This window comes from Athene noctua, chromosome 2 (assembly GCF_965140245.1).
Source record: "Athene noctua chromosome 2, bAthNoc1.hap1.1, whole genome shotgun sequence".
NCBI lineage: Eukaryota > Metazoa > Chordata > Aves > Strigiformes > Strigidae > Athene > Athene noctua.
Genome location: NC_134038.1, coordinates 72,091,742 through 72,117,850, shown reverse-complemented (window position 1 = coordinate 72,117,850; position 26,109 = coordinate 72,091,742). Strand labels below are relative to the sequence as shown.

General features: G+C 36.3%; 1 protein-coding gene across 1 annotated transcript in view; it reads right to left on the bottom strand.

The window, feature by feature from the left end:
• The window catches only part of PTPN3 (protein tyrosine phosphatase non-receptor type 3), a 129,642-nt gene that overhangs the window by 70,022 nt on the left and 33,511 nt on the right, over positions 1-26,109 (bottom strand). The window contains exons 3-8 of the mRNA XM_074897808.1: positions 17,530-17,637; positions 17,315-17,357; positions 16,163-16,241; positions 14,660-14,704; positions 13,696-13,748; positions 3,486-3,606 (exon numbers count right to left, since the gene is read on the bottom strand). Coding sequence (XP_074753909.1) covers positions 3,486-3,606; positions 13,696-13,748; positions 14,660-14,704; positions 16,163-16,241; positions 17,315-17,357; positions 17,530-17,637 — 449 coding nt within the window. The remainder of the gene's footprint in view (positions 1-3,485; positions 3,607-13,695; positions 13,749-14,659; positions 14,705-16,162; positions 16,242-17,314; positions 17,358-17,529; positions 17,638-26,109) is intronic.

Sequence of the window (26,109 nt, the reverse complement as noted above, 5' to 3'; positions counted from 1 at the left end):
CAACGTGGCCTAAACAAGATTCCTTTAGGCATGAAAATGAAAAAAGCCCCTTCCAATAAATTGCAGGACCAAGACCAATTAGACCAGAGGCAGCTCTAACCTGGAATCTGCTTTAGCCTACTGACATTGTGCTGTGCCCACAGTGATGCTGATCTCACAGATCAGTGATTCAGGCATTCCAGCGTGTTTGAGTAACTGTAAAAACAGAAGCTGAGGGATGTGTGTTAATATCTACACATATCTAAGTAGAAAAGACATTTGATGTCATCCTATCATATCTGCAACTAAGTGCAGGTAAAAACTCTTTGCTAGGTGAGCTTCCAAAGATGACAGGCATAAAACTACGCTAACCAAATGCAAAAACAAGCTATAAAAAGCTGACATAACACTGTTATGCTAAGAACTCCAGATACAAAAGCATTCCACAGAAGTCAGTAATTATGATTTTTAAAAGGGGCTTTACCTCAGAAGGTGGACATCTATTACTTCCAATTAATACCCATCCTTTCAAATTCCAGGCCATCAAAATACTATGCCCTGAAACAGCCACTCTAGGAAATTTTACATCATATTCCATGAAACTGAAAATTACCTTCAACTGGAAAGCTATTGCCAACAGTGTGGCTTGAGGATGTCACAATATCGGAAAAAAAAAGAGCAAAGACAAAAAAAGAGCTGCTTTTCACAATCCTCAGAAACTGCTTACTCAGATCTACATCTACAGTGACTGTCACCTTGATTTTGAAAAACACTACTAGACCTTATCTCTTTCACTGTGTCAGAAAGGTAGAAGGAAAAAAAAACCAACCACAAAATGGCCATTTTATTATACAACAGGATACTGAATATGTTTGCAAGAGCACATTATTTTCACTTTTAAATTTTGATCAAGAACTCTGCTCAGAAAACAGGGAATGTCTGTTGCATACCAAACAAGATACGCTTGCAAATTTGATTTCTCAATTTGCATACACCATCTACACCAGACCAATCAAGCCTTCTGTCTCAAAGGGCCAACGAGAAAAATAAAGTATCTCAGCACAGACTTAGTTTTTTTTTCTTGTTGGGTTACACCTCTACTCAATTAGAGATTAAATGAAGCCCTGAGGTCTCTAAGCAGGTGGCAGTTAGTTGGCGAGATAAACAGGCAAGAGGAAACCAGTCTTGGTGTCTCTTTCCAATTTTTATAGCTGTTGATACCCAAGGGCTTACAAACATCATCTGGAATTAAAGCATCGTATGCAGTTTCAAATTCATCCTTCTCAAACTGATGGCTAGATCTAGCAAGGACTACGAAAACATTACCAATTTAGGTAATATCTACATTCTAAGACTTCAGGCTGGTTATGTACTAAGCAAAAACCAGTAAGAAAACCTTTTAGAACAAACTACACAGAAAAATCCCACTATGGATTTAGGTATGAACACAGAAAATTTCTGAAGTTACACCTGTTCAATACAACAACAGTTGCTCTCTAAACAGCTTCTTACTGTCCACTAAATAGAGTCCGATATGAACATGTTCATAGAATTATTTCAATGTGCTACATACAAGCCAATAATTCTGTACTACAACATACAAGACATAACACAACTTCTCAAGTCTGTATGCATGTTTCAGCAATTTCAGCCATTTAATTTTCCTTTGTGAAAGTTTCCCAAAGGACAGAAATAAAGAATGAAAAAGGACAAACGTTTATAGGGCTGGCTTCACAATCCTGTAATCTGAGAAAGCCAATTTAAAAGGGATAATAATTTACAGATATCCCATATGGTCTACAGCAAATACTATTTACTCCAGATCAGCAGAAATCTCATTCCAAAACAACACTGTTCTCCTCAAAGAAGATAAATGTTCCCTTTCTGCCTTTCCTTCTCAGAAGGCCTGCTGAACATCAGAATCATTCTTATCAAGTAGGTTACTGGAACTGATCTAGTCAAAACCATGTCTCAGATGTAAGTTTTCACTAGGAATGCCAAAGAAGGATGCAAGAAATACTGCCAGGATATTCAATAATTTGTCTACCTCTCACTGCACTCCAAAATAAATAGGCCTGAAGAGCTAAGTTTCAAAAAAGGTGTTAATAAACAAACATTTTTCCCAGTCCAGTCTACTCAATTATTTTTTACTCAGAACTTCAACTACCACTACCTAAGAGAATTCAAATACAGCAGATAAACTTCTCAGTCATCAAGGTTTCACTCTACCAAAAACACTCAATGAAAGCATCAGTTTCACTGAAAGGACCCAGAAAATAAAGGAGTCTTTCCAACAGACCCCACCACACCTTTGGCTGGACCAATGGTAACTTCTAGTCTTTTCTCTGCAGGACACAACCAGGCTTATACCTCTGGATACAACAGTCCTAAATACATGAGCTCAACCCAACCGCCTCAAGACTCTTCAGAATGTTCCCTCAGTGATCTCCAAGATGATTACTACCTAAAACCAAGCAGATTTATTTATGTCTGTCTACAAATCTCCCTCTAAAAACTTCTAAACCTATGGGAAACTGCAAATTCATTTGGAAAGGGTAGAGGCCTCAGCAGCTGTGTTCCTGAACATGAACTGCTAGGAAAGCAGTCCAGGTTAGTACTTACACAGAGGGAATGGCTGCAGTTATAATTCCGTGATTATCTATCTTTTTCCCCATAAATGACAAAGCAACGTGCGTGTTCTGGACGTTAGACAGCACACATGAAGTTCAGAACTATGAACTACACCCACTAGCAGTAAAGAAACAAGAGGGAGAGGTGAGAGTCCTGAAAGATTACAAAGAAGTGGAGGAATATCAGGAGAGATTAAAATGGAGGTATTTCACAGTATAAATCAAAAAAACTAGGAAAGGGGAGAACCAGATTGGCTGCAGTAAAGATACAGACAGAGAGATTTGGATTTCATCTGCTCAGATGCTCACAGATGATTTCTTAGGTTGGCATATTTGCATTCAGCTTGTGAGCACCTGATCAACACCACTAATTCTAAAGCTGCAGTCTTACAAGAGACAAATCAGCAGGGTCAGAAGGAGTAATTAGCAGCAGAGTGACTAGAATAATCTGTTGTAGCCTTTATATTACACTCAGGAGAGTGGAGAGACAGCACAATGTTAATTGAAGTGCTTAATGTTTTTTTTTCTTCAGACAAAAAACATACAGGATTTGAAAAAAGGTCAAAAGTCCTTGATTCAAAAAAACAAATATCTAATACAGCATTCTATATGACTACTATTAATAACATATAATGCTCACTGATCTACTGATTGTTAGAGCTAGACATTTATTTGAACATTTTACCACATTGGCATCACACTCTGAATATGATTAATCTAGCACCTACATGATAAAACCAAGTATTTCACTTAATAGGAGCTATATGAAATAAAACTGTCTGTTGTACTGAAACTATCAAGAACTTAAGTCTTACTTTTGGCATCTTTTTTCTCTTTAAAAACACAAGAGGTGAGAGAACTAAAAGATAATGTTACCTGTGTTGCTCATGTAGCGATTCTACTTTGGTAAGAAAATCTTTGTTCTGCTCTGGTATAAAGTTGTAATTTGACAGATATCCTGAAGGATGTACTGAAGCATTATAATCTCCAAGTTGTGCTGTTAGGAAACAAGAAACATATGCACAAAGTTTTCATAGTTAATTCATTATTATTATTTGGAAGGAATTACTTCTCCTCATTAAAACATGTACACATACAGGGAAATGCAGGAATTTCTAAATTATTTCCCAACAGACAAGCAGTGTTGAACACAGGGAATTGTATGACAGCAGTGAAGAAACAATTTTTTTTACAAAATACGCTTACCATTACTATAATCTCAGGCACTGAATGACTCAGTACTTTATTTAGTTATTTATATAGCCCCTCTTCTGCATCACAGGCTCTAACACCACCAGACAGGCATTACATGCCACGTTGGCATAGATGTGCAGTACTGTAACATTAGAGGAAACCAAATTGCTTCAGTAAGAGACAGCAAATAAAAATCAATTTGATATACATTTATGTGACTATAACATATTAGCAGTCTTCAGCAAGATTTGCCACTTAGAAAGCATCTACTATTCACACTGTCAGGTAAAAATTGTTCAAACCACCAACTGTGACTGTTCTAACAATTCAATTGTTAATCTTGCCTCAGCTGAACATGATTTACTTAACAAAGCGCGAGAAATAACTACTGATTTACACGTAACATTACCAAACTGCTATCAAAAGTAAATACATGCTTACAGTCAAATAAACTAAAAAATGAAATAAATTCCCTAAAACTTTGTCCCTTCAAAAAGGATACTAATTAGTAGATATTTTAAAATAGTTACTACCTAAAAGCTAATTCTTCTCCACAGTTGGTGGTATATCTGAAAAGAAATGAAAATATAAATGACTATGAATTTATAGCCTCAGTCTATGCAAGTTTCCTTTAAAAGCTGGATCAACATAAGTTTATACTCTGGAACACATCCACAACCCTTTTACTTGTCATAAAGATGCAAGGTTTGGGGCAGCAGGGAGGTTGCTTCAAATAAAGTACTTGCCTATTTGCCACAAATTTACCTAATTTCAATTAAGCAAGTAATTCAAACCCCATATTTAAGGAAATCAGTGTTTTCATAAAATAGTTGAAGAGATTAAACCCAAAAAATGATGGTATGTTTAAGCAAATCATTAGAACCTGTACTAATCTACTTTTTCCCTAAAGAGCATGAAATAGTTCTACAAAGCATTAAAGCTTCCCAGAAGGTGTTTGTATAAGAAAAGAAAAGTACTTGTATGGACTGCAAACAATTCAGCACAGAAAGCCCCTCAACTAACTCAAAGTTGAGCATACTTTTAGGAACAATACTATTACCATTCTTTTTCAGAAAATGCAAAGTATAAAAGAGTGATTTAAATAATTCAGGTTGAGGGGGCGAGGGGAAGTCGTAGAGTTCAGAAATAACTTACAGCTACAATAACTATGCATTATCTGTAATGCAGGGGATAACTAATATTCAAAAATATTCACTTACGTATTCAAAAAGCATGATTTCTATGGCCTAGAAAACAGAACCACTGCGATACAAAACAATTCCCAGACAAATTAGGTCAGAAGCTCATACAGTTGCATACCTAATTGTCAGCATCAAGGAAAATATTTAAATAAAACCAAATGTGGAGTGATAAACAGTAAGTAATTTATTCTAAAGGCAGACATTCCTGCAATGTTTAGCCCTTTCTTTTTAAAGGTAGCCTGAATTTTAAATTAGTTAGCCAAATGGCTGGCAAAAGACAAAATATTTACCATTAGAACCAAATCACATTTGAATACTCCTGTCAAATAATAAGAAAACAAAACAAAAAAATGAGACAGAAGATCCAGAAGTATTACAAGAAACTAAAATAATTTTTAAGAACACCTATATTAAAAGTCTAAGTCTCTGCCAAGACTAAGGATAAGACAGTAACATGAAAAACAAAAAATAAAACAAAGTAGGTATGTTAATAACAGCGTAAAAAGAAAACATACAGTTTCAAAGATGACTGCAGTTGATTGAAGACTTTTTGCTTTATTAGACATTAACACAACCCATCCTTTCTATGAAACAGTTTTATTTTTAAAATTTGTTGCAGCTAGCTTGAATTACATTCTTGTCAATGGGAAGAGACTAGATTGCCAGAAATCAGACAATGCAATTGTCCACTTCAATTTATTTGCATTAGGTAAAAGTATTTTTTACTGTAGTTTTACCTTCTCTAAAAGAGGGCAACTGCTGTTCCTTCATGCATTATGAGGTAGAGTCTTCTTGCTCATCTTCCAAATATGGAGGTTGCTCTGGTCTTTTTTCCTCTTCCTCCTAGCTACCTGAGGTCATGTCAACAAGGGGAGCAGTTTAGAGTACTACTTGCTTTGCCAACTCCCCAGCCAACTGTCATGGTTGAAGAGAAACTATAAATGCTGATTAGTAGACATCATGGAAGACTAATGATCTTTTGCAGGATTTAATTATCCAAGTAGGAAAAAAAAGTTAGGGTATATCAAGACCTCAGTTAGAAGGAAAACCCATGAGGTTTCCACCTCTTTACTGGATTTCTACAGAAGAGAGCAAAGAGACAGGAAATATTAAAGACCTATTTCTAATCTGAGTTTCTCCTGACATAGCTTCTGCTCTAATCACATGATCCAGCAGATATTGACTCAGTAAGGATAACATTACAGCAAGAAAAAGCATATTTTCACATTTCTCCATTCTAGCCAACTGTTGCTCTTTAATTCATTATAGCTTGGAAAGAATACGGAGTAAAATGAAAGAAAATTAAACCAAGGAGAAATTTTTAAAAGTTATTTGACTACTAGATTCTTACATTTTAGAATTCCATATCTAATATGAAAGGCTTTAAAGAAGGGCACATGACAGACCATTCATTTAGAAGTCCTCAATAAAAAGACTACATTTATTTTCTAACTCTTCATAAAGAAGAGTGCAATAGCCAAGCAGCCACAGAATATTTTTCCATGTATGAAGTTCCATGTTGACCCTACCAAAACAGTAGTTTTCAAAGCTCTCAATACAGTAAGAATTTAGAAATGCTTGAAAAAAAAATAAAAATCTTGAGATCATGTATAGTTTATACAGGATATCAGCCATCTTCAGACTTTTTAAAAAGCATTTGTTCAGTTAGAACAATGTAGTGCCTACATTTTCTCATCTCTTTCTCCTGGCAGCAGAAAGACTTTTGTGCAGGAAGGCATCAAAGGACATAACTAATTAAAATAAAAAAAATTCACACATTTTTATATGATTCAGATACAGAGGAAGGGAAAACCAGGAACAAGTATTTGTGTAGCACTGATAGATTTCAGTAGGAATTCTATGGGTACACATGCATCTTCCCTAGAAAGAGAAGCTCAAGTACCAGACATATTGCTGCATTAAGGAGGAAAAACACACACCAAAAAAAAAGGAAAAAAAGAAAAAATAGTTTTGTAGAGGGAACAGCTGACACATATGGAAGCAAAAAAAGCCATTGATGCCAACAGCTCTTACAGTAATTATTAAGGCTTTGTTTATTCAGTAGTTTCTTCCAAGAAACCATTGGTCAGTTGGTTTATATATTAGGTTAAGGCAGCACTGATCTCATTTCTGTCTTCCACTACTCCAAACGAAGGCTGCAAGAAAGACAGACCCAGACTCTTCTTTGAGTTAAAACCAAAAGGATGACAGACAGCAGAAATTTCAGCACTGGAAATTCAAAACTGAACTAGAAAGGCCTTGAGCAACCTGATCTGACTTTGAAAAAGACCCTTCCAACCTAAACTTACTTGTTTAGGTACTTGATTCTTACTCACATGAAGTTATTTTTGACATCCAAGTTTTCTGCTACATGACTAAGATAATTATTTGTTAGGCACCAGTTTTATAAATTAATTTTGTTGTTGTTTTTGAATGCTAACAGTACCAAAATACCACCATTTCAATATGGCACAATTTCCACAGGCAGCCCCAGAAAACATAATAGTAGAAAAGATAAGACTTTAGCTTTGTATAACTTAAAGGGTGACTGATTTCTACTTCCCATTTATATGATATCTGTCAAGGTACAGAAGACAAGTTGGTCTCCAATTCTACAGAGTTCCCTTGTGAATCATCTAGGTTGGAAAAGACTTTGAAGATCATCCAGTCCAACCATTAATCTAAAACTGACACTTCCCAACCACACCATATCCCTTAGCGCTATGTCAACCCAACTCTTAAACACCTCCAGGGATGGAGACTCCACCACCTCCCTGGGCAGCCCATTCCAACGCCTCACAACCCATTCTGTAAAGAAATGCTTCCTAATATCTAGTTTAAATGATTAAAAATTTATCATTTCTAATATCTAGTGTTAATGATTAAAAAAAAATGTTGCATACAAAGTTATAGCACCAGAATCTATTTCTGTATATGGACATTCCAAGTAACTACAGATGTCAGAAGGCAAATGGATGAACCGTTCATTGGCTAAGCATGATGGACAATCAGTTATAGACTGTATTTGGTTCAATAGAATGCCTACAAGTTTTGAGAACAGGTTTAATATCAACTTTCTAAAGATCCAAGAAGCATAAAAGAAAAAATTCAAGTAGTTTCACATTGAATTCGTAATTTTCTGCAGGGCTGAATATTTTAGGTGACATGAACAAAGCACAAAAGTGAACTGAGTTGCCTGATTTTAAAAGAGGATAATTACATAAGCAGATCAGGTTCCCAGTGGAACAGAAAATAATCAATGGGTGAAGTCTGGCGTAGAAGTTATGTAACTAATTTAACTTTTATCAAGGAGCAAAAAAAGTGATTGCTTCTTGGCACAAATAGGGTACAGAAGAAAGATGATGGACTGCATAGTACAAACTAAAACAGTTCCTGTTGCTCAACAGTAAATACAAAGTATTAAGGTATGAAAATGTTTCTGGAATCGGAAAATAATCCACTACAGCAGAATTCAGTTTCAAAGAACCAACATAAAAATGTAGACACTTTAATATTAAAGAGACACTAAAAAGGAGCACTGAAATGAGCAAAATCCACGTAGATGTAGAGATTCAAGACACCATACTGAAAATTATTAGAAATACACTCCAAAAAGGACCAAAACTCTCATAAGTGAATGTTGAGAGAAGGAAAGGTGTTTCGACAAGCGGAACCTGTATCCAAATAAGGATGAGAGCATGAACACTAAACCACTCAGCCACTGAGTAAGCAAGTGTGATGACCCTACTGTACAAGTAGAATTAGCTATCATGTGGATAAAACTAACCTGATTTGTAAAAGGAAATAATGCTTCAGGCTCAAGAGCCCTTAAAAAAAGGTTCAATCTAGAGATGACTGTAAATAGCTGTTTATGACCACTTATGACAGCCAGTCACTTTATGATGAGAAAGAATGAGAAATTAGGCATTAATAAAAAAAGGAACATTTATAGAAAAAACACAACTATACACCCACAATGTCTGTCTCCAAGTTACCCATTACCACTGCAGAAAGAAAAAGGAGTCATTGTAATATCTTTTATTAAAAAAAAATTAAAACCCAGCAGCTCAAAATCCAGCCACAGTTAAACAACAACAAAATATCACAAGGAAAAGGAATAAACAAATTAGAAAATGTTACACTCAATTGCTATTTCTGAATCTCAAATACAACATATACTTCAGAAACCATACAGTCACAATCAGAAGTACTGAGAAAAGCAAACCCTAATCCAAAGTACAAATAGTACTCATTTTGAAAAAGTACAGGGATAAAAGACTTAAGCGAATAGTTATCAGTACGCCCAAAACATTAAGAGGTTTTGCAGAACTAATGCATCTTAAAATTACTGAGACCTTCTGTCACATGTGAAGTCTCTCAGCATTCACTACTCATTATCACGTGTATAATACTGTACTACATGGACCCTGACCTTGGGTAACTGTTTTTTCCCCCCCTTTTTAGTTATGTTACATAGAAATATTTAACAGGTTCATCCACCTTAAAAATACAGAAGAATAGTACCAAGTCTATGAGGCACTGTAGAAAGTTAGCCCATTCAGCTACTGCACCGGCCAATATCCCAATCTGGGATTCTCCACTCCAGAGATTACAACATTGTACTTCGTTCTGAAGCGTTACAGATTCAAAAAATTATTTGTGGCATAGTAGAAGAGCAGCAGACAAACAGTATTTGAAGTAATGATCTCCTAAAGTGGCCTCTATAATGCCTAGCACAACTGTAAAATATAATTAAGGGGAAACAGTCCAAAACAGCTGGAGAGTTGCTACATATAAACTGTTAGGACAGTCTTAGAAGAGCTGTTGTACAAAGAGATGCTAGCAAGCTCAAGAGCAGCAATCTATACCACAGTGAACCATGTGGAATAAAATGGGCATGTATTTCAATTAATCTTTCCAAGTAGATTCTTGTATTGGGAGTTTCGTCATCATCACACAGATAATACTCTGGTACTGCTGATGACAGGTACTGCAAGGCATGATAAAAGGTGTGACTGAACAGCATTGCTGCAAGCTTGAGAAAACAAATGGGACATGCACACAATCCTCAGACTGCCCAAGACAGCTGCTAAATAGTGTCAAACACTGGAAATTCAGGTCAAAGTTCTCTTTGTTCATCCAGTCTGATTTTGATTCTGAGGCATAAGGGCTACTGGTGCTGAAGAGTAGCAGGAACTTGACTGACCTTTGGGCAAATCTCTCAGCTTACAAGATGTCCTTCCGATCACTATTTCACTTTGAAAATGCATAGGCAGGGAGAATACATGGAGAAAAATACCCAAGCTAGCTATGAAAAGAGGCAGGTCTCCATATATTAGCAAGTCTGAGGTTTCAATTAAATTTCTATAAAAAGAGAGAGGGGTAAGTTAGAGTCAGGCAAGATGAAAGTTGATGGGGGAATTACATGGTGCAGCTCTCACTGGGGAGCTGCTATTGATGCTCTGCTAAATCTTACAGCCCACCTTCTCTTTTGGGGTCTCAGCCTTCTGGCATTCCCAAAATTCTGTCAAACTCTCTTATGCCTAGTTCCTGAGGGACTTGAACACTAAGCTCAGCTTTCCTTAAATCCTCACCCTTGCCAGCCTTCCTTTTCTTAGAAGATGTTAAAAGCCCATTTGAATCCCAAGCAATCAGTCAACTCCTTCCTGAACAAACTCCCAAAGATAGGTAGCAGCATGCTAGAGAAACCTCCTGATTCTCAAAGCAGAGCTGAGAGGGGAACAGTATCACAGGAGGTAAAAGACAGACCTTGGTTATAATGAATAACTGAGCAACTGCTGCTCAGGAAAAAGAATGCTAAGAAGTATTCATAATATCTTTTGTTGTCTCTTGCTGTGTTTTAGAATCAAGTCCCAACCCAGCAAAGGATTTACACGCATAAGAGCGTATTCCCACCAAACCCATGAGACTTCTTACATACCAATAGTTAGTCATTTAAATACTGTTCTGGAAATGGGAACTTACTACACGAAGTGATAGAAAACAAGTGGCTTTAAGTCAGCTTTGTGACATTTTAGATAAAAGCAATACACACACTGCATAGGTCCCTTAACTTTATAGACTGTAAATCATTCCTATTTTACAGTAGTAGAAATCAGGATGTAAAATTTATAATAGATTGTTTTTTCAGCATGAGAGTAGCCTTCAGACTTAACGATTTCAAAATTATTTGAAATGCACCTTAATAAATTCTCCTTAAAAAAGGATTTCAAAATCCACTGATCACTTCTGTCACAAAGCACATTTACTGATAATAAACTAACAACTTATTCTTCAAGTGTTCGAACTGTATTTACAATGAAGTTTAGTCACATGCTATTTAGACATAGTATTCACACCCACTTGTATTCCCCTCTAACTCAGCACCACCAGACAACACAGGGTGCAGAGTAACCTGTCAGAGTTTTATTTCAGAACCACAGTGCCATACCAAAACACCTGTGCAAAGGGCAATACAGAGAAGCAGCACTCCAGCAGCACAACAGACATCACCACCTTCGCAAAACTCAGGCAAAGACTGTAAAAGTCGATCATACAACTGCAACATGTGAAAACTACAGTTAAAAAGCAAGAAGAGAAATATCAAACATCAGACCTCTTGCACAATGAAAGACATCTGCCTTAGCCCTCCTGCCAGTGTCAATGGCTCCACCTTTTAGACAAATAACCATAAGGTTCTCAGACAACCATGATTCCCCCTTCTGCATACAAGGGAAGTTACAGAAGGAGAGAGCTGCTTGAAAACTACCAAGAAGTGGCAGCAATAAGGAACAGCTCAGGTAGAACCAATCCATTGAAACTTCAGACAGTGGCTTTTTAATAAGCAGATACCTCATATCCGAGAACTCCTTAATAAATATGATAAAAAATTAAAACACCGTAAGAAAACTATTTAAAACAATTCAAGCCAAAAAGAATCATAGCAAACATGACTAGATAAGGAGATCTACACACACACAGATTTCAGAAGGTCTTTCCCATAACATCTTCAGGCAACAACTTGGCAGCAAAACAAAAATTTTTTTTTAATGTCTTTCTATTAAATGTTTCATTCTTTGCGAATGCTGAGAATAAATATAAGTATCATACAAACAGCAACAGAAAGGCCAATGAGCTAGCAAAAAAGGTGTTTTTTAAATTAAAAAAACAAACAAGCAAACTCCTGGTAGTAACAGCACTATCAAAAGTTAGGAAAACCAGGCTAATAGCTGCATGGAATATTCCAGAATCCACTGGGAAAGAGAAAGATTAAAACACACTAGCACTCTTCCACAGTCTCCACTGACCTATCATTCTCCTTTAGTACAAATAACTGTAGGTATCCAAAGTACTAAAAAGGGAATGGTCATAAAACTGAAGGGGAAACAAGAATTACTTTGGGATTTAGGGTATGCTACCTGGTGCATAATTAATTTTTAAAATCATGTTAAACCTGTCTTCATGACAAAATATTTGCATTCTTCAGTGTACCATTACAATTTTGTTCTTTAGCACAATTGGGCCAGCAACGCTGCATTTAGCAATACTAAAGGTTCAGAGCATTTCAGCTTTAAAGTGCCCTACTGAGCCCCAGAGATACAGGAGCAGGGACACATTTCCTTTTGCAACAAAACTAGGACTCATGCCCACTACGGAAAACTTGTTCTGGTTTCAACTATTCTTACTAAGCTTGAATGTGATTAAAGTTACATTTAATAAAAGGGCAAAATATATGATAAACATAAAAATGAATATTTCATAGCCACTTAGGATTTTCACAGATACCAACAGTTTATCACTTTCTCCTTTGAAAACTATATTTTAATTATTTAATTTCATCCTTATTTCAAGCAAAAATTACCTCAAACACTTCTGTGGACCTTGCTAGCCTTTCCATAAAGGGATGGGATAGATGTACATCAGCCAAATAATTACACAACTATTTTAGTATGCTTTCCCCTGACAATCATTTTTACAAATATATAAAGTCCACTAAACCCCCAAGCTGTTTTGTTTGTTTAATGAGAAAGGTCTTCCTCCAGATGTTTTTCACTACCTGTTTAGGATGCCTGTAGGGCACAGGATCAGGCTCCATTCCTACAGAAGCTATTTTTCCAGTATCACACTTAGAATTTCTTTTTGCCAGTAGCAAGCAGATGAGAAGGATATAAGTTCTTGTACATAGAATCACCTTGAATGTACTGCAAAGTGCCAGTTAGTTTTACATACTTAACAAATTAAATTCCCTGAAAAAACATTACATAAGAGCATTGAAGCTTCAGAATAATGAGTTTACCTTCCCCTTAACTGGTGTCTAGATGATCTCTTATCTCCCTGGAACACTTTTCCATAGCTATTGTAACACACAGTAAGTTTCATTATTTTATTTCCAATGACAGTGAAAACCTGCCTTTTTTGTCAGCAGTACAAAAACACATAAGAACAATGTTATTCTCATAACAACTTTTTTTTTTTTTACAAACTTATCAAATATGCTTTTTCTGTTCAGACTGTCTGAAGGCTGCTTTAATAACCTGTACCTTCTTTACAAATCATCACCTGCAGAATTTTGAATATTCCACACAAATAGATAAGAAAAGGAATCTTCCTTTATTTTTCAGTGCTGAACAGCAGAAAAGGTAGTTGGTCAAACACATTTATTAACAAAATAAGGATTGGCTGTTACTTACATTGTACTGCATATGATGCCAGGACAACAGCAGAACTAATGGGGCATGACAACCTGGAAAGAGCGGAAAATATTTTTATCTAGACACAGACTGTATAAATGCATTGTTAACAGTGTCTCCGCAATTAGTTCAGTATGTGAAGACTCATTTATCTTCAAAGAGTATCTGATTTTTTTTCTTACAAAGTTTGATTGTCAGAACACAGTAGGACCGGATATTAAAAGCTAGTTGCTGCGTAACACCTTAAGTGAATGTAAATAACTAGTCCAAAACAACATGCACATATTCTTGCTGGATGCTTACTTGGGAAAGCACAAAGGAGCAGGGCTTTTTATGGGGCTCTGGACATCATTTTAATAGCTGCAGTCTGGTGTATTTAAAACTAGACACAAACAGTAAAATTAGCAAAATGCCAAGCAGAGTTCTGATCTCATGTCCAAAACTGACTCCATAGAACAAGAAAGCCGGTACCTGAAGACAATTTACATTTGGCAGCAAATACTCAGGCCACCTTTTTCCTATTTTTTAAATTACAGACACACAGGAATCTCAGGCAAAATAACCACGGGGTATATGCCCACCATATAGGGCATATAACCCTGAAATCATGAGAAATGATAGCATAAAATGCCCTTTGCCATTCCCTCCCGATTACTGCACTACATAGCAGGTCCCCCACTTGGGATACCAGGCCCAGCACACCATGCCTTGCATAAGGATGTCTCAGGCTGACATTTTACCTGTAGACACACATCATTTCCTACAGCTCATTCAGAACAGACTTCTACACTGCTCTTAAGAAGTGAACTACGTGAAAATTTGTAATGTTTCCTAGCAATCTGATTTTGTTTAAAAGCAGTATTTCACAAGATACATTTTTATAGTAACAATGCCCTCAGAAAAGTTTTTAAATTTAATTTTTAAAAACAATTATAAAGAAATTGAAGATTATTATTCTTCTTACCTTCCTTCCACAATATCAGTCTTCAACTGCAGGAAGAATAAGTGCCTAGAAAAGATTTTTTGGAAAGCAAACATTTATTTTCACATTTAAAAGGTATGGTTTAAATGGTTACATGTTTTAGTTTTATTTTATTAGATTTTCTGGCAAGGTATACAAACAGATGAATAAAGCTTAGTGGCATTTGCAAATACACAGTTATATACCCACACACTCTCACACCAGTTTTAAAGATCTTTGGTATTCTGTACTACAACTCCAGGACCACAACAAACACTACAAAACCCAAACCATTACAGAACTGGGCTTTCTTTCTCCTAGGAATATTCACCTTTGATGTAACTTAAAAAAAAAACCAAAACACACCCCCCACCCCACCCCCCCAAAAAAAACCCAAACCCACAAAAAAACCAAACTGTGATAGTCTATCTTGAAACTATTCAACGAGCAAGAGACATTTCCCAAGTAGCATATACTAACAAAAAGCTCTTAATTCTCCAAGAGCAGTTCAGTCTTGCTCTTAGTAGTGCATTTGACAATGTGACTTCATAGAGATACTGGAAAGTTGGGATGTGAAGAGCCATAAAGAGCAGGTCTTTGTATAATTTCAGTTTAAAAATGCAGGATGGCTTATAACTGCATGATTAGCAAATACCAAAACCAGATCAATAGCTAAGTTTTTTTACAAGAAATATCATTTAACAAACTGTACTATTTATATTCTGAAGTCACTAAAATTAACAATGAAAATGTTACAAAAATGTGAAAAAAATGTGAGATTAATAGGTGCCTGTGAATTCTAAATTCCAAGTTCATGTGCACTGAATAAAACAAGTATTCAATTAATGCCTTGTGACATGTTAATTGAAAATAGCTTATAATTCATGTAGCCCACCCACCCCAAAAACTGAAATATAGTTTAAAAAATAAACCTTTAAAGGTCTGCTATAAACTGAAGCATTATAGATCTTCCACGTTACAAGTAATGGGCAAAACAGGAAACAAGAACTGTTATCTGTTGTTCCCGAAACAAAATAAACCCCACCCTCCCACACCCTCAGCATTAAATTCATTACACATGTTCAAAACTGACTCAATGTTGATACAAAGCTTCTAACAAAGACTTAGGGCATGCAGACAGTTTTATCACTCAACTTTCCTCTTTTTTCATCATTGCATCTGATTAAGGAATCAGAAAAGGAGAAAAAAAGGCAACAGGCAAGTACTTCAAGCAAATAAGAGCTCAAAAACCACAGGAATCCAAGGTGCAAATAAACCAACTACCATCTTTGTACTAACTTATACTCTGGCTGTATTTTGGAGTTGCATGTTGCATATAGCAGAAACTATTACGAGCACCCCATCAAGCTGTCAATTCCAAACACATTTAACACAATTATACAAAGTTATCAACCTAATAAAGCATAGTTTGCCAATATGTGGAGTTGGGAAAGGAGGGTTTTACACATTCTTAGTTCATGGAAATATACATCAAACAGAAGTTACCTGGTTTGTTCTTGCTGAAGTGTGTTAGGATCAGGTATAAAAAACCTTACACGAAAACGAAGGGTGCAGGGAAAACCTCCTGCAATATTTTAGAAGAGCAAATCAATTTTTTGTTAAAAAAAAAAAAAGAGCCCAAGGTTTTTATTTCTATTTTTATAGAAAGAAAAAAAGAACAACCACATAGAAATCTCATGCGTTTTTCTCATGAAACTAAAAGAAGCCACAAGAAGTCTCTCCTGATCCCCCAATACCAACTATGAGAAGACTCTCAAATATTGTGATGCTTTCTTTTAAAGTACTTTGTATATGATACTTTACAGAAATGACATTTAGTTATTTTTGCCTCACAAGTATTAGAAGAGAAAAAAGCAGCAAACATATTTGAAGCATCTCAATCAGGATAGTGCTCAATTCTATCCCACATATAAATACAAGAAATTAACAGAGTTCACCATATTAACTTCATGTATTTTTACTTCAGTTGATACAGGTAGAAATAAGAGCTGAAAAACAGAGCTCAAGTTTCACAGCACAAATTGGGACAGTGTCACTCAGTTCTTCTAAGCTACTATTTGGCAGGGTCACACTGGCCAGTTTGTCCTTCTTAGTAAGCATGCCATGTTACCCAAAGCTGTTTATAAACAAGACACACTAGAGCAACACATGCACTTGGAAGTGTGTGGTGTTGGTTTTCTGTTTGTTTGGTTTTCAATAAAAACAAGCCTAGGTATGTTGTGGTTTTTTTTCTTATTCTACTTGAGACAAGAAATTGCCAGAACCTATACATTAAACTGGCTCCACCTCCCGCAATCAAAACCCCTCTTCTTTATCTTCTGTATCAGGAGGAACTTAGTTGCACCATGATATAAGTACTGCTTTCATGGCCATGATGTCCAACACTGTTCAGAAGCCAAGTTTAGATGCTATTACAGCGAAGTTAGTGACATACCAGGTCTTATAAGCACTCAGGTAGCAGTAAGAGAAGTAGAAGTAGAAAGCTCTTCTGAAAAGACTGGAAGAGGTAAGACTTGCTCTTAAATATAATCTACCATCTGTATGCACTAATTTACAAGAACTGTATTTATTCTAGTCATAAGGACACAGAAAAGCAGAACTACAGTTAACAATCAAGATATTAAAAACAAGTCTTACCTTTTAACTGTTTTCTAATAGGTTTGTTTGGTTCAAGCCATCGCTGTGAAATGAAAAACTATTAGATGGATTAAAAATATTTACAAATAAATACTGTTTGTTTATGTGTATGTGTGTGCATGTATGTGTGTACACACATAAGTGTATGCATATATGTGTGTATATATGTATACACACATATACATGCACACACATTTATTATTTACTATACTTACAGGTGAATCTACTGAAGTTTCATTCTGCTGTAAACCAAAATATTCCTTCTCTGTCACACCAAACTGGTTATAGGTCATATCCAACAAAATCTGCCCAGTGTCTTGTTTCTGAAAACAAAACTTTAGAAGTTAAACTCGGCAACACTTAAGATACAATTAATTGAAACAAATGTTTTTAAACAAACATAAGTCACAACTAAAAATAACTGCCAATTCATTGGTTCAAAATTTCTCAGCAATAAGAGCTTTCCTCTGATAAAAGTTTTTCTTCTTTAAAGAGGCTTTCTTTCCAAAATACGTTAGCCATCTCATAATATGAATTGACATGAATTCAAAGCCCTTGATTTCGGTCCAGCAATTTAATTTTAAGCAGACAACCCCTCCCTTGACCAGTCTTTAGGAGCAATGCCGCTCTCCGGAGCTGTAGCCTGCAAGGATGGCTTATGGCCACATGGTGCTGCTCTAGGCCCTGCTGTCACCACCAAAGCAGCGCACTCTTCCCACATCATCTGTCAAAAGGCAAAGTCAGTACACATTAGGATGGGGGAAAAAAAAAAAAAAATAGAAAGATGCTGTGCTCCAGCCATAAGATCCTGTACTTCAACCTGAACTCCCACCTGCCCCTCAGCCTCCACGTGCTCAGCTGCCATTCAGCTGCCTCACTTTCTGCCTACATGTCCCTCAAAACAGGTATCCCAGAAGAACTGGTGCAACAGGGAATTACACAGGCAGCAGAGATCCAGAAGCATAAGCATGGTATAATTTTTTCCCCAAACCAAAGAACTATCTCCATGCCATGACACTGGGGAGAGCAGATTAACCAACTTCTGCCAAAGAACACTGTAGACCCATTTTATTAAAAAAAAAAAACAACCACAAGAAGAAACAAACAAAACCCCTCAAGAAGATTACAATCCTAAATATGTTAGTATGTAATAAATAGCTTGCAAACCTCTATGGCATTTTTGGTCTAGATTTTCATATACAAAATTGCTGGACAGAACAAAAAGCATGCAGTTTGTTTGATATCTTGTCTATTCAAGAAATTATAGCAAACTAATTTTTTGTATCATCTTCCAAATCTCACTCTTAAAAGTAGAAACAAACTGCACACACACAAAAAATCTACCAGGGGAAAATTATTTAGAGTGAAAAAGACAAGCACTTTATTCTGAAACAAATTTCCTAAAAATTAAGTCCCAATTTAATCAAGTAACAAATTTCTTATTCTCTTGAAACAAAGGACTTAATGTATAAACATGATAGTGACCACATTTTTGTGGATGGCCCCAGTCTTACCTAGTGCATAAGAGTCCTCACTTCATAAGCTAAGAACTCAGTATCGTGTTCAGTTCTTCATCTAGACCTTGTTTATTATACAACACTCAAGTCCTGTTCAGATTTATCTTTTTTTTTTTTTTTAAACAGGGTACCACACTGCTGTAATTGAGTGCTTTACATAGTAATACATTCCACAGTCTTCCTCTATCTCATAAAATAATTCTTCCTGTTTAAAAGATGGGAAAAGAACACAGATTCAAGCAAAAGACACTCACTTGGCTACCTTACTTTGGAGGATGGGATAATATTATCCAACACTTCCTATTGCTAGAGCAGAACTCCTAGTGGCTCATTTGTGATTTGAATGCTCAGTGTTTCTACATCAGCCTCCAGATACAAGGTAAAGTAACAGCCAACTATTGGCCTCCTGTGAAAAGCTGTGCCCATTTTTCCTGGAGCAAAGTCACATACGAAGAAAACTATGTAGGCAACACTCAACTGTCTTATGTATGAGACTACTCTTTCTCCTCCAACAGTCTCTCATCTTAATTAACTTTCACAAGAAACATCTGAGGTCTTGCAATAAATGCAAGTCCACTCAAACCTGTAAATCTGTGCAGCCACCAAAAGCAGCGGCTCTGTCCCCTCCAGCTGCACATTCCTACTCCCTCCTTTTGGACAGGCTACTGTTCCTTGGAATATTCAAACCACAGCACTGATCAAACCCAATTTTTTTTCTGAAATAGTGTAGACCTAAATCCAGCTTAGAAACTGGAATCTCAGTGACAGGTAAGGACCACGTGACCAAGCATTCCTTGTCACACATCGCTACAGTGCCATGCATCTGTCTGGCAGTTCTGGTCCAGCACCATCCATGAGGTGGGCTCTACTACGAAGACTGGTATTTGCTATCAGAGATAATCCATATATGTACACAAGAGGGCTCTATGAAAACAGCAGATGCCGCCTTAATCCTCTGAAATAATGGGCATTTCCTGATGTGAATACATTCATCTTTAGCACTGCCTTACTCTACCTATCATATTCGTTTCCCCAGGGTTGTGTTTTTATAAGTAGAACATTAAAACACTTTCAAGTGACATCACACGACATCTGCACAATTTAGAATTATAATTGCACATCTGTGGTGCATACTCCTGATATGAGCTAAATGAGCAACTGTTGTGACCAAAAGCAGCCATAACAGGGGGTAAGACATACACTTTATTAAAATAAAGTGTTCAGGCATCTCAGGTTTTATTACAAATAGGGCACGAGAAGACCACAGAAAGCAGGTTCTTCTGCTGATTTTCTCCCTGAATTTTGACACTTCTGACTTGCTTTGGTCTCCTTTCTTTGGAAGCATTATCTCCTAATTCCCTTCTCATTGTTCATGCTTCTGGTCCTTCATGACAAGTCAGATGCCTTCACCTTCTCTCTCCCTGAGCTCTCTCAGTTGCCTCCCCTGCCTCTCCCCGACACACATGAATTGCTAAGCCTTCTTACCAGTTCCCTGTAAAGATAAGCAAGCTCCCTACTACAATATTCTTGCACAGCAGTGGCAATTCTCTCTTTGCAATATTCCCATGGGTGTCCCAACCCTAAACCCAGCTGTTCATGCAACACAAGTCTCCTCCACCCACGTATCTACTATTTCCTTCTCTTCCTCTTCTTCACATTTTCTATCAAAAGCAATTTCCAACACTACTTTTCTTGGCTCCAGTTCTTGCTCTCTGGTATTAAAAGCACAAAACTTCTTCCACAGTGCCTAAGTACCCACTCCAGAAATCTAAGCTAAGTACAAAATGAAATTTTAAATTGATAACGTCTTCTTCAGTTGTTAAAATTCACAAAGCTATATGTTTCTATTATTTTTCCTCAAGAAAATCTATATTTATTTGGCTTTGGCTTAAACACATTAAGCTACTACATGGCTCATGCTGTGCAATCTTCAATCTATTCTGCACATAAACAGTTCTGAGATCTAGGTGTAAAGTGAGGCAGTCTAAGCATGTCACATCAACGCTTTTGAAGTTTGTTATCCTTTCCAATACAGTCCATAGCCACAGTGTCCTCTATACTACAGCATGTCAAGTGTTTTACAATACATCATATTCCCTCTCCCTCAGCCATAGGAAAAAGGCAAAACAACATCAACACTGCTCAGCTAAAATGGTCATTAGATCCCAGTTCCCCTTAACCCTGACAACCATTACGGCAAGTAGTTAAGACATTCTTAATACAGCTCGCTTTTTTCTACACCGAGATAAACCAAATGATGCATTTTCCACACTATCTTGTTACAATAACACAAGTTCTTAAGATAATCTTAAGAATTTTGAAGTTTTTCCTACTAAAAAGAAACATTTCCAAGAGGTTTGCGCATCTCCACCCTGAAAAGAAATCTCCATTTATTTCATCTTCCTGACATCTACCAATCCTGATCCTGAACTGTTAAGTTTTTCATCAACCAGCTCATATCCACACACCATTCACCTCCATTTAAATCTGCCTTGAAATATATTTTACCTTTATGTTGGATAGGCCAAAAATTAATATTTAAAGCAGTCATAATTAACACCTATTACATTCTGCCTGTGTCACAATGATATCCTGTTATAATTTAGTCAAGTTTCATTTCTAGTAAGCTACACTATTTTGAAGAGAAAGAACCCTTCACTATTTATGTCAAGCACTGCCTAGAAGCTGGGGAGTTCAAGAGCCACTGTCCTAAGAACTGCATAAACATGAGTAAGGACTGCTAGTTCTTTGGAGTGGAGGGGTAAATATGCAAGCAATCCTTCTCAGTTTATCATCTTCTACAAGGTAAGTAGTACAAAGTGACACCTTTAAGAGGACAGTGCAACATATAGAACACCTACTTGTCCCTCTCCTCTGCAAAAGCTTTTATCCCACTTTCTGGCAATGATAACCTCACAGTTAAGCACCACCTAGGCTTTTGCAAATTCAGCCTCACTTCAGACACAATACCCATTGCCCCTCATGTGCTGTCTGAGGTCATACTTTCCTAATTTAGCCTGTAACAGTCATGCACCACTAAACAGTGTGTCCTTTGATCGCAATACGCCTATGAGCTTGAATAAAGCGCTACACTTACTTTTAATTTCCACACTAATTTTCCACACAGTTAATTTATTTGCTCTTCTGCTAACTGTCCTCTTCTCTTCCTGGAATTTATTTACTCACCTGATACTCTTGGTTCAGAGCATGAAAGATTTGTTTAGGTAGCATAAACAGACTAGTCTCTTCCTTCTTTAGGTCCAGACTTTTGCAGAGCATCCTAGCTGAACTTTCTATGCCTGCCTGACTGGAACTTCCCTCTTTTGACTGCAAGTAGCCAGGATCCACACGTGACATTCCCTGGAGGGTGGCCTCGATGCCAAGACTAACACTGTTAATACTTCCTTGACATTGGCTGAAGATTCCTGCCTGGTGCATAATATTATAGCACTCACCTTTTTTCAAAACGGTAACACATGAGCAGCTCAGCCTGCAAACTACCAGTGTTCTCCCTCTCTATTGTTTGCAACTGAAAATTGAGCTTAAAAAAACCCATTACCTCATCTTACGAAAGCTATTAGTTTACACTACTGATTTCCCTCACTGCAACTACTCCTTGTTCAAGATAACCTATTCACTACCTCATATTCCTGTACTTACTTTATTGTTAATAATGCCCAAACCTTACATTTTTGATTTACTGATTCACCAGCAACATGTTAATTAAATTTGTGAGGAACTTTATTAATGTCCTTTCACTAACAGCTCCTTTTCAGCAATTCTACTGCCGCCTCTCGAGCCAACTCCCTGCCCATCCCGTAACTCTTCTAGATTCCATACACTCCAGTGCAGTATTTTCCTGTATAAAGGTCATACAAAATATTTATCCAAGCCCACAGAATTTTGACCCACTACATTTCCTCTGCTTCAAAAATGATTTAAAACAAACATATACATGACGTTAGTCATTCCAGTTCTAACTGGAAGAAGCTCCCCTCTGCTCATTTTTTCTTTCAGCTTTTATTATGAAGTCAGGCCCTATGAAGAGCTAAGACTAATAAGCCTGCTGTAGGACAGATCACTTTCTCACTGTCCTCAAAAGCATCATCAAATTTCACTGTCTTACTGTTTTCCAGTCATAGAGTATAGAGTTCTTCAATATAAAACTAAATATTTGTTGCCAGCCTGAAACTTCATACAGCAGTTTTTTAAACATGCAGGGACACAGATTAGTATTAAACTGTCATGTATTATCAAACAATATCCAGTAGGAAAACTTAGTGACATTAACAATTCTGCATCATTGCATTTTACTATGAGTGGTTTAAAATTATAAAACTCACACCCAGAATCAAATAGAACCTTTAAGACTTGTATCTCTGCCCATTATTTTAAGCCTACCAATAATCATTGTTGGTGTGAATTGTAATTCTCAAATACTGGAAGAAGGAACTTAACTGACATGGTGGGGAAAGAAAAACCTTCCTTACAATTTGAATCTTAAGCTGTGCAACTTTTCTCACTATTAATGCCTAATCATTTTATTTCTAGAAGGAAACCGTATTACTAGAAGTCAACCATTCTAAAAGTAAAAATCACAGGTACTAAGACATAAGTATCAACTCAGAAAAACAATGCAGTACAGAAGTGATCTGACACTAAATTTTAGCTCTTCTCAAAAGTCAATTTACTGAAAATTAAGAGGCATACTTTCCAAATGGTCATCCCTGGTAAATTAGTCAAAACAGAGCAAAAATGGAAAATTGCTGCATCTTTATACCAGAAATTACAAATAAACTTGCATTATTGTTCAACATATGCCTCTTAAACACACCCTAACATGGTATGTGAGCACATTCTGTATATGTTAGAATGACAACTAACATATTCCTAACGTGAAAAGATTATGCATTACAGCCTCAGAACAAGACAAACGTAATATGAGAAAGAGAATTAACATTATCACAAAATTCAAAGACCTGGAATTTATTGGGATGCTTCAAGAAAACCTGGATATAATTAAAATCAAGAGCAACACTCAATAAAGTGTAGTCAAGTCTTTGTCTCAAATGTGTTTTTGAAAGAACATTTCTAACTCTTAGCTTACATGCCCCTTCTATTCTTTGCCTGGTCTCTAGACATGTTCCATCTAAATACTGAAACACATAATGGGGGAAAGACAAGAAAGGCCATTTCAGCCTTGTGGGCTTAACATACTTTTCTTATTTGGAGTGCAAGCAATGTAGCAGAATGTGTCTGTCTGTACTCCCATGTGAACTTTCTTGATAATGATGACCTAAGAACAGTACATAACTCAAGTTACACTGATTAACTCTGTGATACATCAATACAAATTTCAGATACACCAAAACCGTAATATAAACAACTTTAAATAAAAACAATGAATAAAAAAGCCTATCACTTCACTACTCTGTCAAAGACAAAAATCCAGGAGAAAAATAGCATTATTCACTTTAAGTATTTACGGTTGGTCAGGCTACTGATATTCTTTGGGATAAGTGCTTAATAAGAATAAATTTGCAGGAATCAAATTATGCATCTATCTTCAGGTTTCTCAATAGATAGAAAGCCCCTCAGGTTACTTCCATAAGCAAAATCTACCTTCCTTTTTCCTTTGCCTAGTTTTAGGATATTTGGTTTTCATTCACATTGATACAGATGCACTGGGAAAAGAAAGTATCATGTGGCAGAACAATAATGACACCTATAGCTATAACTTTTAAAGTTTTCATAAGCCCATGTAGTTTGCTAACAAAGTCTGATGTCAGCTCTATAAAGATACTGTTGCTACAGAATGAAAAGAAAGTCCTATCTTTATTCTCCCTGTTCTCTACAACATTTAGTATTTGGAGTTACCATGAATGTTCTACCATCATTTTAAAGATGTTACTTAGTAATAGTTCCAAATTTCAAATTACGTAAATTGCTCTTTTCAGTGTGTCAATAGGTTGTAAGTTTAGACTACTTAATCTGCCATCTTTGTATTAAATTTAAATCCATCTCAAATTTACTAGCCTTGAGCATCTGTGCAGTGCCAACAAGATATTAAACTGACAATTTAGGAATATCTATTTGCTTAAACTCAAAGCAAATTTCTCTCAAGTGTCTTCTTAGCGGTGATGTTTCTTGTCTTCGAAGTTATTTTTCTATATAACCCCCTATGCTTTTGAATGAAATCCTCTTGCAGTAAGAATTCTGTGTTCAGATAGCTGCTACATGACAAAGCAATGCTCAGTATTTTTCCGTCTGCTGTCATCAGAATGGGAGGAGTCTTTGATTCCATTTATTACATGAACAAAGGCCAAGCTTTGAGTATTCTGCTTTTCCCCATTCACTCTCCACTATTTGTGCCAGAGAAGCATAATCTTGTATATGAACATAAAGCACATTTATGTATACATAAATATTAGTCTAATATTAGTTCAAACTGAAACATATATCCAAACTTAGAGCTTTGATAAATCACAACCAGATATCACTAGCCCACAAAGATACAACTCTGAATGTTGCAGTGTTGCAATGATATGTTGAAGTAGTTTTAAAGAGAAAACACTACACTCTATGCTTTAAAAGAGGTGTTTCTGTTCTGTTCCAATTCTCCAAACTCAGACAGGAGAGAAAAATTCAGCAGATTTCAGCAATAATGGTAAAAATTGAGACAGTAAAAAACCTAGAAAACATTTACAACATTCTCAAGACACAGTATGTCTTTTTATCCATGTATTTTGTATCTATGTCTAGTCATTTCAGAAAGCACCTTGATTTTAATAATGTATTACTGTGTTATTAAATACGTTGCTGTTTATTTGTCTTATAATCATGCCATGTGATATGCATATTTAATTTCTTAAAAATATAGAATTATCAATTGATCTGGCATCCCGAAATTAATAAGGAATGGAGAAAAATCGTATCTATAAATCAACGTCTTGATGTGAGAAAGTTTCTCCAAAGCAACACGAAAAGACTTCACTAGTGGGGAAAATCTGTTCAGAGCAAGACTTACTTTCTTCAATACATGACTAGCTGATTCACAGGCTGACCACAGACATGAGTTACTCTCTGCTCACAGGCATAAAACTGAATGATGTTGGCAATTAAAATAAAAATACAAACAGAAACAGGCACAAACTTCACAAAGCTCAAGTTTTCTTTTAACATAAGCCGAACTTGGACACAAATTTTCTGCAGCTGGCTTCAATCCCTTTTGAGAACTGGACCTTGTGACACAAACCAAAGTGCAGCAAAGCCTGTTCT